Below are 12,840 nucleotides of genomic sequence, written 5' to 3'. Positions count from 1 at the left end.
TGATAGGTACATAGACCATGATGATTGCTGTCATCGGATAGATGCTGGAAAGGTGGCACACTGTGAAACCGCTATATGAAAACACCTCTTCGACACAGGGTGAAGAGACAGCAAGAGAGTGGGCTCTTGTCCCAGAGCTCTTAACGCACACACACACACACACACACACACACACACACACACACACACACACACACACACACACACACACACACACACACACACACACACACACACACACACACACACACACACACACACACACACACACACACACACACACACACACACACACACACACACACAAACACTGTCCCCTGAAAGTAGTGCTTTTAGAGTCGTGTTAGAAAGATTCCCAGTCCAAGCACAGGCTCCAATTTCTTCTATCCTATCAAGGCAGTGCAGAGATACTGCAAAGTCAGCAACAAAAATGGACCAGCTGAAATCTCAGGGTTCACTGAAATGATTGTAAAACCCCCTAAAGTCAATTGATGCACCGGTGTGTACATTTAAGTTACAAAAAAATTTGCCAGCAAAAAACGCTAGTGTCACACTTCTGCATCTGCGGTGAAAGTTGCCAGAGCTAGAGCGGTGTTTGTTTTACTCTATGACCCCCACAAGTGTGCCTTGTTAAAAGTTTGTGGAATCTCTTTCTTTGAAATGCGTTTGAGCCAATCAGTTGTGTTGTGACAAGGTACCGGTGGTATACAGAAGATTAGCCCTATTTGGTAAAAGACCCAAGTCCATATTATGGCAAGAGCAGCTTAAATAAGCAAAGAGAAACGATAGCCCATCATTACCTTAAGAACAGAAGGCCAGTATATACGGAAAATTTCAAGAACTTTGAAAGTTTCTTCAAGTGCAGTCGCAAAAACAATCAAGCGCTATGATGAAACTGTCTCTCATGAGGAACGCCACAGGAAAGGAAGACTGTGAGAGAAAAATTCCGTACTTACCTGATTTATTTGATATGAATGGTTAACAATTAATATTTAACTAATAGTAATACATTTCTGACCTACTAATGCTGTTTTTACGGTCTCCTCTCTAGTTCCATGCTGCTAATCTGGGCATATGGTTATTAGAGATGGCTTGAGCTGACAAATGAGTTAAAGACTGCATTACATAGACAAGATTTTACTAGAGGTATCTTATCTTGAGTAGAACAATCCCTCATCGTCTCAAAATAATCCTTGCATCTGGGAAACTAAGCCAGGGTGGGGGTAAGACAACACCCCCATGCAGATAAAAACAGGATGAACCCAGAGTGGCTTATGTTGCCCCAATCTGCATGGGAGGGGTGGAACCAACCATGACTAAACATTCTTAGATCAGCCTTATAAAGAACTCTCCATTTGTATAAAGGTTACGCTACTCGGGCCAACAGTCAAGACTGTGGGGTTGACTAGTCTCATTATTACAATAATTAATTGATATTAAATAAAGATGATTGTTTGAAGAAATAATAAAGTCTCTCTCAGTATGAATTTCCAGGACAAGACCCAGAGGTACCTCTGTTGCAAAGGATAAGTACATTAGAGTAACCAGCCTCAGAAATAAATGCTTCACAGACTTCTAGCAACAGACACATCTCAACATCAACTGTTCAGAGGAGACTGCATCAATCAGGCCTTCATGGTCGAAATTCTGCAAAGAAACCACTACTAAAGGACACCAATAACAAGAAGAGATTTGCTTGAGTCAAGAAACACGAGCATTGGACATTAGACTGGTGGAAATCTGTCCTTTGGTCTGATGGATCACAGAGTGATGAGACACAGAGTAGGTGAACAGATAATCTCTGCATGTGTGGTTCCCACCGTGAATCATGGAGGGAGAGGTGTGATGGTGTGGGGGAGCTTTGATGGTGACACTGTCAGTGATGTATTTAGAATTCAAGCAACAGTTAACCAGCATGGCTACTACAGCATTCTGCAGCGATATGCCATCACATCTGGTTTGCTCTTAGTGGGACTATCATGTGTTTTTCAACAGGTCAATGACCCAACACACCTCCAAGCTAGCGTAGGGGATATTTGACCAAGAAGGAAAGTTATGGAGTGCTGCATCAGATGACCTGGCCTCCACAATCAACTGACCACAACCCAAATGAGATGGTTTGGGATGAGTTAGCAGGGTAGCCTAGTGGTTAGAGCGTTGGGCTAGTGACCGGAAGGTTGCAAGTCCAAACCCCGAGCTGACAAGGTACAAATCTGTTGTTCTGCCCCTGAACAGGCAGTTAACCCACGGTTCCTAGGCTGTCATTGAAAATAAGAATTTGTTCTTACCTGATTTGCCGAGTTAAATAAAGGTCAAATAAATAAAAGAGTGAAGGAAAAGCAGCCAACAAGTGCTCAGCATATGTGGGAACTCCTTCAAGAGTGTTGGAAATGCATTCCAGGTGAAGCTGGTTGAGAGAATGCCAAGAGTGTGCAAAGATGTCATCGAAGCAAAGGGTGGCTACTTTGAAAAATCTAAAATATATTTTGACATTCTGTTTAAGGCCCTCAAAGCACACATCCCTGAGTACTCCTCTTTTCAGTTCACTGCAGCTAGCGACTGGAACGAGCTGCAACAAACACTCACACTGGACCATTTTATCTCCATCTCTTCATTCAAAGACTCAATCATGGACACGCTTACTGACATTTGTGGCTGTTTCACGTGATGTTTTTTGGGCTATACCTTCTTGCCCTTTGTCTGTGCCCAATAGTGTTTGTACCATGTTTTGTGCTGCTACCATGTTGTGCTGCTGCGTGTTGCTAACATGTTGTTGTCATGTCATGTTGCTACCATTCTGTGTTTTCATGTGTTGCTACCATGCTATGTTGTTGTCTTAGGTCTCTCTTTATGTAGTGTTGTGGTGTCTCTCTCTTGTCGTGATGTGTGTTTTGTCCTATATTTTTATAGAAAAAAAATAATCCCAGCCCCCATCCCTACCTACAGGAGGCCTTTTGGTAGGCCGTCATTGTAGGACATACCTAGGAGTCTGGGTAGACTGTAAACTCTCCTTCCAGACTCACATTAAGCATCTCCAATCCAAAATTAAATGTAGAATCGGCTTCCTATTTCGCAACGAGGCCTCCTTCACTCATGCCACCAAAACTGACTATACTACCTACCGATCCTTGACTTCGGCGATGTCATTTACAAAATAGCCTCCAACACTCTACTCAGCAATCTGGATGTAGTCTGTCACAGTGCCATCCGTTTTGTCACCAAAGCCCCATATACTACCCACCGTTGCGACCTGTACACTCTCGTTGGCTTGCCCTCACTACATATCCGTGGCCAAACCCACTGGCTGCAGGTCATCTATAAGTCTTTGCTAGGTAAAGCTCCACCTTATCTCAGCTCACTGGTCACCATAGCAACACCCACCCGTAGCACGCGCTCCAGCAGGTATATTGCACTGGTCATCCCCAAAGCCATCACTTCCTTTGGCCGTCTTTCCTTCCAGTTCTCTGCTGCCAATGACTGGAACAAATTGCAAAAATCTCTGAAGCTGGAGTCTTATATCTCCCTCTCTAACTTTAAGCATCAGCTGTCAGAGCAGCTTACCAATCACTGTACCTGTACACAGCCAATCTGTAAATAGCACACCCAACTACCTCATCCCCATATTATTACTTACTCTCTTTCTCTTTTGCACCCCAGCATCTCTACTTGCACATCATCATCTGCACATCTGTCACTCCAGTATTAATGCTTAATTATAATTATTTTCACCTCTACGGCCTGTTTGTTGGCTACTCTTCTACATTTGCACACATTGTACGTAGATGTTTTAATTTTTTTAATTGTATTTTGTGTTATTGACTGTACGTTTATTTTTGTGTAACTCTGTGTCATCCCATGTGTAACTGTGTTGTTTTTGTCACACTGCTTTGCTTTATGTAATGGTTTTCTTCATCTGAACGAGAGGCGGACCAAAGCGCAGCGTGGTTGTTTTGATTCATGCTTTAATAAATCACTTCACATGAACAAACTAACAAAAACAAGAAATGTGAAAACTCAAAACAGTCCTATCTGGTGCAAAGACAGAGACAGGAACAATCACCCACAAACACACAGTGAAACCCAGGCTACCTAAGTATGATTCTCAATCAGAGACAACTAATGACACCTGCCTCTGATTGAGAACCATACTAGGCCGAAACATAGAAATACCCAAAACATAGAAAAACAAACATAGACTGCCCACCCAACTCACGCCCTGACCATACTAACTAAATACAAAACACAGGAAATAAAGGTCAGAACGTGACACTTTACCTTGACCAGGTAGCAGTTGTAAATGAGAACTTGTTCTCAACTAGACTGCCTAGTTAAATAAAGGTGAAATAAAAATAGATAAAATCAAAAATTGTGAATAAGAATTTGTTCTTAACTGACTTGCCTTGTTAAATGGTAAATAAAAACATTTAAAAAATGTAACACCTTTTTGGTTACTACATGACTCCATATGTGTTATTTCACTGATGTCTTCACTACCCTTAGAAAGGTAGTCTTAGAAATAATGAAACATGACAACTGGAGAGTTCCTCAACTCACTTCTCCCATTTCAACATTTAATACAAGCAGCAAATCTCTCCTTTCCCTCTCCTCCATAGCTCTACTTACTGTGAAACTGACTTATTTGTTTCTCTTTTTCATAGTTACAGCAGGCTTGGCTAACTCAGTGAGCGTTTGATTGAGCCTACCCTGAGTGCTACATAGGCAGGTGTTTGCACTTCCGGGACCAATTCATTGATTCTATTGCACCAGACATAGCTCAGGCAAGCCCAGCCAAAGTATTTCATGGAAAACAAATACTAATTGAACCCAGGTCGGAACTCTGGCAGCTAAACTCCAGAGGTTGGGGATACAACTTCTGCCCTGTGGACTTCACAATCTCGTCATTAGGATGGATTAGTGAGGCTAATAAGCTATGCTAACACTGTTTTGGCAGTCAACGAACCAGCCACAGCAGACTTAACTCAAGGTGTTAGATACAGAGTGAGGGAAGGACAAGACAAATAAGGAGACGAGGATGAGGACGATCCCTCACAATGCTGGTATTGTGATGTCTGAGATGCCAGACCGAGTGAGTCAGGGGACAAAGACAGTGATGAAAGCCTTCTTTCAGCCAAGAGGGCTATGAGACAATTCCTGTCTGGCTCTATTATAACACAGCCTGTAAGAGAGTGTCTGGCTTTATAAAGAGACACATTTCAGGAATCACTTCTTTTACAAGTCAGTGTGAGGTCTGTAGGCATTACAGTACTGTAAAGTACAACAGCAATAATCAAACTTTCAATGAACTACCGTGAGTTTAGTGGTAAGACGGCCTCTGTGTCCGTCTGAACACCATTTCTAAGGTTCTGTACTAAGATAACCCTTTTACCACTTTCCTGAAGTTATTTAACCACTTTAGCCAATAACTTTTGCCAGAATGTCTGTCTGAATCGATGACGTGTATCGGCTTAGGGGTTTTCACTGTTCTGACGGCTGGCACTATATCGCTGGGCCATTCCTCTTCTTCAGGGTGACTGGATTGATTTGTTTTGTCATTGAGAAACTCGGACAACCAAAGCAGCCGCTGCTGCAGTCCAGCAAGCAGCCAGCCTGCCGCAGACATAATCACTTTCACTGACACTCCTAGGCGCTGGGGACCTCGTGATAGGTGGGTGGAGGGGGGTGTGTGAGGGGGGGTGTTTGTGTGTGTGAGGGGGGAGTGTTTGTGAGGGCACTAGAATAGTCTGCAGTGCCCGGACTCACCCTACTGGAATCTGAAGTCAAATGTCTACTGTTTGCTGATGATTTGGTGCTTCTGCCCCCAACCAAGGAGGACCTACAGCAGCACCTAGATCTTCTGCACAGATTCTGTCAGACCTGGGCCCTGACAGTAAATCTCAGTAAGACAAAAAATAATGGTGTTCCAAAAAAGGTTCAGCTTCCAGGAACACAAATACAAATTCCGTCTAGACACTGTTGCCTTAGAGCACACAAAACACTATACATACCTCAGCCTAAACAAAGCTGTGAATGAGCTGAGAGGCAAGGCAAGAAAAGCATAGAATTAGGATCTGTCTCAACATACTTGAATCAGTTATAGAACTTATTGCCCTTTATGGTTGTGAGATCTGGGGTCCGCTCACCAACCCAAGAATTCACAAAATGGGACAAACACCAAATTGAGACTCTGCATGCAGAGTTCTGCAAAAAAATCCTCTGCGTACAACGTAAACATCAAGTAATGCATGCAGAGCAAATTTAGGCCGATACCCGCTAATTATCAACATCCAGAAAAGAGCCATTAAATTCTACAACCACGTAAAAGGAAGCGACTCCCAAACCTTCCATAACAAAGCCATCACCTGCAGAGAGATGAACCTGGAGAAGAGTCCCCTAAGCAAACTGGTCCCAGGGACAGCAAAACAATTCGACCCAACCAAATCACGAGAAAACAATAAGATAATTACTTGACACATCGGAAAGAATTAACAAAAAAAATGAACAAACTGGAATACCATTTGGCTCTAAACAGAGAGTACACAGCGGCAGAATACCTCACCACTGTGACTGACACAAAATTAAGGAAAGGTTTGTACTATGTACAGACTCAGTGAGCATAGTCTTGCTATTGAGAAAGGCTACAGTAGGCAGACTGACTCTCAAGAGAAGACAGGCTATGTGCACACTGCCCACAAAACGAGGTAGAAACTGAGCTGCACTTCCTAACCTTCTGCCAAATGTATGATAATATTAGCGAGACATACTGTATCTCAGACAGACCCCAAAATATATATTTTTTAATTCAAATGTTGATAAACTCCCATATCTATTGGGTGAAATACCATAGTGTGCCATCACAGCAGCAAGATTTGTGACCTGTTGCCACAAGAAAAGGGCAACCAGTGTAGAACAAACACCACAGTAAATAAAACCTATATTGTTTATTTATTTTCCCTTTTGTACTTTAACTATTTGCACATCACTGTATATAGCCATAATATGACATTTGAAATGTCTTTATTCTTTTGGAGTGTAATATTTACTGTTCACTTTTTATTGTTTATTTTACACTTTTGTTTATCCATTTGACTTACTTTGGCAATGTAAACATGTTTCCCATGCCAATAAATCCCCTTGAATTGAATTGATAGAGAGAGAGAGAGAGAGAGAGAGAGAGAGAGAGAGAGAGAGAGAGAGAGAGAGAGAGAGAGAGAGAGAGAGAGAGAGAGAGAGAGAAGATGTTAGCCAAAATGTCATAACATTTCCTTGTGTGTGTTTGTGTGGGTTGTTGTAAGTGTCAATGTTATTTTCTTCAGGAAAACCGACGAGGATCATTTTGAAGAGGACTAATAATTGTGTTGCCTCTACGTGTTGTAGTTTACATACAGGTGTGATGTTTTGTCAGTATTCAACAGCTACTTCATGTTCTGTGTTCAGAGACCTGAGAGCAGCAAACAAGACCGCATTCTAATCGCTAATGGATGTTTCTCTGTTACTTACAAGCCAGCTCAGACACATAGGCCCAAACACACATGCACACACGCACACACATACACGCATGCATGCTTGCACGCACACACACACAGTCCCTCACTTACGCACGCGCAGGCAATCATCCAACTCTCAAATAATTTCTCATTGTGGAGATACGAATTGGGAAGGCCACCCGCTGAGGTGCCTGAGTAAAATGTGTCTGAGATGAGGGGCGGAGTGGGAGGAGAGTTTGAGGGATCCTATCATCCTACCAAGGTGAGTCTCAAAAGAGCAGTAGAGAGAGAGAGCGGGAATAAGAGAGGGATGAGAGGGGCCTTCTGCTAGTGTGGGAATCAGTCGAAGAAATCAATTTTTAATTTGGCTGTCATGATGGTATAGCTGGTGGAACAGCAACACTGGCATAGATTTAATTGCAAACATGTCTGGAGAGAGAGAGAGAGGGGAGAGAGAGGGAAGAGAGAGGGATAGGAGGGAGAGGAGGGTGTGAAAGAGGGCAATAGTAAGGTCATATGTTGAGAGAATGAGAGATGGCACAGGGGAAGACTCATTTCAGGAAACAAGGTACAGTGGGGCAAAAAAGTATTTAGTCAGCCACCAATTGTGCAAGTTCTCCCAGTTAAAAAGATGAGAGAGGCCATCATCACTTCAACTATGACAGACAAAACGAGAAAAAAAATCCAGAAAATCACATTGTAAGATTTTTAATGAATTTATTTGCAAATTATGGTGGAAAATAAGTATTTGGTCACCTACAAACAAGCAAGATTTCTGGCTCTCACAAACCTGTAACTTATTCTTTAAGAGGTTCCTCTGTCCTCCACTCGTTACCTGTATTAATGGCACCTGTTTGAACTTGTTCTCAGTATAAAAGACACCCGTCCACAACCTCAAACAGTCACACTCCAAACTCCACTATGGCCAAGACCAAAGAGCTGTCAAAGGACACCAGAAACAAAATTGTAGACCTGCACCAGGCTGGGAAGACTGAATCTGCAATAGGTAAGCAGCTTGGTTTGAAGAAATCAACTGTGGGAGCAATTATTAGGAAATGGAAGACATACAAGACCACTGATAATCTCCCTCGATCTGGGGCTCCACGCAAGATCTCACCCCGTGTGGTTAAAATGATCACAAGAAATCCCAGAACCACACGGGGGGACCTAGTGAATGACCTGGAGAGAGCTGGGACCAAAGTAACAAAGCCTACCATCAGTAACACACTACGCCGCCAGGGACTCAAATCCTGCAGTGCCGGACGTGTCCCCCTGCTTAAGCCAGTACATGTCCAGGCCCGTCTGAAGTTTGCTAGAGAGCATTTGATGATCCAGAAGAAGATTGGGAGAATGTCATATGATCAGATGAAACCAAAATATAACTTTTTGGTAAAAAGCAACTTGTCCTGTTTAGAGGACAAAGAATGCTGAGTTGCATCCAAAGAACACCATACCTACTGTGAAGCATGGGGTGGAAACATCATGCTTCTGAGATTTTGAGTGAAAACCTCCTTCCATCAGCAAGGGCATTGAAGATGAAACGTGGCTGGGTCTTTCAGCATGACAATGATCCCAAACACACCACCCGGGCAACGAAGGAGTGGCTTTGTAAGAAGCATTTCAAGGTCCTGTAGTGGCCTAGCCAGTCTCCAGATCTAAATCCCATAGAAAATCTTTGGAGGTAGTTGAAAGTCCGTGTTGCCCAGCAACAGCTCCAAAACATCACTGCTCTCGAGGAAATCTGCATGGAGGAATGGGCCAAAATACCAGCAACAGTGTGTGAAAACCTTGTGAAGACTTACATAAAACGTTTGAACACTGTCATTGCCAACAAAGGGTATATAACAAAGTATTGAGATAAACTTTTGTTATTGACCAAAATAAATTCATTAAAAATCCTACAATGTGATTTTCTGGACTTTTTCCCCTCATTTTGTCTGTCATAGTTGAAGTGCACGTATGATGAAAATTACAGGCCTCTCTCATCTTTTTAAGTGGGAGAACTTGCACAATTGGTGGCTAACTAAATACTTTTTTCCCCCACTGTATGTGTTGCGCGTCACTACTTCACAGGAGAGACATTTGAACATATATATTTAAAAAAAAAAATCTAAATGCCTTCTGGAACATGTCAGCTTTCATGTGCCTTAATAACAAAACATTTATGCCATCTGTAAATAAAAAATAAATTGGTTAAATTACAAGCCTATAGTTGGTTTAGCCACAGAAAAATCCAGTAACCTTCCCGCTAGCCATGATTAGCTGACATAATGAGAGGGCTGGAAATGCCGAGAGATGAGTTCGGGTTGGTCTGCCATGTAGAAGGCTTATGTTTATTTGAGTTTGTTCACACACCCACAGTGTTACCACAGTGTTACCTAAGAACAAAACAAATCAATTCACCAACCCACAGTGTTACCTAAGAACAAAACAAGTCAATTCACACACCCACAGTGTTACTCTCCTCTTTCTCTCTTCTATCTCACTCTATCCTCTTAATCTCTCTTCTATCTCACTCTCTCCTCTCTCACTCTTTTATCTCACTCTCTCACTCTATCCTCTCTCAATCTCTCTTCTATCTCACTCTATCCTCTTAATCTCTCTTCTATCTCACTCTCTCCTCTCTCACTCGTTTATCTCACTGTATCCTCTCTCACTCTCTCTTTCTCTCTCTCTCTTCTATCTCACATACTCCTCTCTCTCAATCTCTCTTCTTCCCTTCATTGGATATCTTGCTCCTGGAGGCTCCTGGCCAAGCGTATCAAAGGCCTTTTGCGCCACTGGGAACTTGAAAGCACAGCCACAGCCCTGACACAAGACTTGTAATTCTGCCCACAGTATTGGCCAACAGGATGAAACGGCGTACAGTCTGAAAGCAGCACATTTCTTTCTTTCTTTCTCCCTTCCTTCTCTCGCTCTCTCCCTCTACTCATTATTTTTTCTCTTCCTCTCTCTCTCACTCTCTCTCTCCACTCGCTCTTCTCTCTTTCCTCTCTCCCTCTTTCCTCTCTCTCTCTCTCTCCACTTTCTCTTCCCTCTTTCCTCTCTCTCCCTCTTTCCTTTCTCTCCAGTCACTCTTCTCTCTGTCCTCTCCCTCTTTCCTCTCTCTCTCGCTCCACTCGCTCGTCTCTCTCTCCCTCTTTCCTCTCTCTCTCCACTCGCTCTTCTCTCTTTCCTCTCTCTCCACTCGCTCTCTCCCTCTTTCCTCTCTCTCTCCCTCTTTCCTCTCTCTCTCTCTCTCTCTCCACTTGCTCTTCTCTCTTTCCTCTCTCTCCCTCTTTCCTCTCTCTCCAGTCACTCTTCTCTCTGTCCTCTCTCTCTCTCTCCACTCGCTCGTCTCTCTCTCCCTCTTTCCTCTCTCTCTCTCCACTCGCTCTTCTCTCTTTCCTTTCTCTCCCTCTTTCCTCTCTCTCTCCACTCGCTCTTCTCTCTTTCTTCTCTCTCCCTCTTTCCTCTCTCTCTCTCTCCACTCGCTCTTCTCTCTTTCCTCTCTCTCCCCCCCCTCTCTTATTTCTCCTTAATTCATGTCTGCACGGTCTTATCACTTTTACTTTGTATCCTCTCTTCCCACATTTTTTTTATTTGTCCTTTTCCCTCTTTATCTCATTATGCTTCTTCACCTTCCCTTTCTCTAATTTCTACTCATCCTCTGCCTCCTTTCCCTCTGTTTGGGAATTGAATCTATAATCATCAGCATCTTCATAAGACTAGAATTGCTTTGGGAGGATGATTTGAAGAGGGAATTTCCCAAATAGCAACCAAAACAATGAAAATGTAATTACTATATGATTCATTAAATCTGATGAAACAATAATGACTTATTCAATCAGATAACATTTATAAGGAAAGTATTGCTGTCCTATTCCCATCTGTTCCTCTATAAGTCATTTCATTGGATTGGTCTTCTCCTCAGCTTGTTGAGTTGTGGCTTGGAGCCTTATTGGGGACATTTTTTTTGTTCAAACCAACTATGGGGATTAATCATTTTACTTCCTCTTAGAGTTAGGATAATAACTAAGCATCCCTGAGACAATATCCAGCCTGTTAATAGGGGGAGTTATGATGCATCTAAAAGCCGGTCCTAGACCTCTCTCTCTCTCTCTCTCTCACACACACACACACACACACACACACACACACACACACACACACACACACACACACACACACACACACACACACACACACACACACACACACACACACACACACACACACACACACACACACACACACACACACACACACACACACAAAACACACACACTAGCCCACATTACATCTGTGTGGACAGTTTATGTACGCAAGCAAATATGTCAGTGTGTGTGTGTGTGTGTGTGTGTGTGTGTGTGTGTGTGTGTGTGTGTGTGTGTGTGTGTGTGTGTGTGTGTGTGTGCGTGCGTGCGTGCGTGCGTGCGTGCGTGCGTGCGTGCGTGCGTGTGTGTGTGTGTGTGTGTGTGTCTGATTCCCCCCTCGATCCCCAGTACTGAACCAGAGACACTCACGTCTTTAAGGCAGCCCATGAAGTTGTTGCTGACGGGTGATCCGGGCAGATCTGCAGTATTGGGACTCCCCCCAATGTAGAAGAAGTCATCTGATCCCAACATGGTATAGTCCTCCTGGGTATAACCAGTAGTGGTCAAAATACCATCCACTGATATGGTCACCTGGTACGGGCACGGCCCAACAGACACAGGTAGGTATAGAGGGATAGATAGATGGAGAGAGACAAAAAAGAGAGAAAGAGTAGAGGAGTGGAGTGGAGGGGAAAGGAAAGGAAGAAGTTGGATTAAACACTGGCGGTCGGCGGGTCTGTCCCCTACGGTGGGACGTTACTCGCAGTTTACTCGCGTTTGCGCAGCTCAGAGGGGAGTCGCTCGGGAATGCAGTTGCTGGGGTTGACCACTGGGACGGCGCCGTTTTCACTCTCTAATAACAGGTCTCAAGGGCATATTATTTTACCACTTTACAAACTGCACCACTGATAATATCCACACATTGTTAAATGCATGCCCCTGCAGGGTCAAACAACTGATAAACCTCAACGTTTGACTATTCTGTCTGCGTTCCCAGTTGAACATAACCTCAATCAAGAGAATCGGGGGATAAAAATAACTTTCTTTGAATATTTAATTGCCAAATGTCGCGTCTTTTGTGTGAGGTTCTGGGTGTGAGCGGCATCTTTGATCACTGACAGAGTGGAAACCACCAGGCTGAATCAAACGCACACCGCCAGAAGTCTGATAGAGGGGAGATACCGCCGACTGAGAAGAGAAACACGCCTTTGTTTTCCTTTCATGGAACGTAAAAAGGCGTCAACCGGCTGTTTTAAAGGCTCCCTCAGGCCCTTCGGGGA

The 12,840-nt window shown here is 43.4% G+C and overlaps 1 protein-coding gene across 1 annotated transcript in view; it reads right to left on the bottom strand.

Moving 5' to 3' along the window:
* The window catches only part of LOC118392701 (neurexin-1-like), a 1,157,590-nt gene that overhangs the window by 569,810 nt on the left and 574,940 nt on the right, over window positions 1–12,840 (bottom strand). The window contains exon 7 of the mRNA XM_052460740.1: window positions 11,990–12,151. Coding sequence (XP_052316700.1) covers window positions 11,990–12,151 — 162 coding nt within the window. The remainder of the gene's footprint in view (window positions 1–11,989; window positions 12,152–12,840) is intronic.

The sequence above is a fragment of the Oncorhynchus keta genome, chromosome 13, assembly GCF_023373465.1.
Source record: "Oncorhynchus keta strain PuntledgeMale-10-30-2019 chromosome 13, Oket_V2, whole genome shotgun sequence".
In the NCBI taxonomy this organism is placed as follows: domain Eukaryota; kingdom Metazoa; phylum Chordata; class Actinopteri; order Salmoniformes; family Salmonidae; genus Oncorhynchus; species Oncorhynchus keta.
This window is presented reverse-complemented; position numbering and strand designations above follow the sequence as displayed.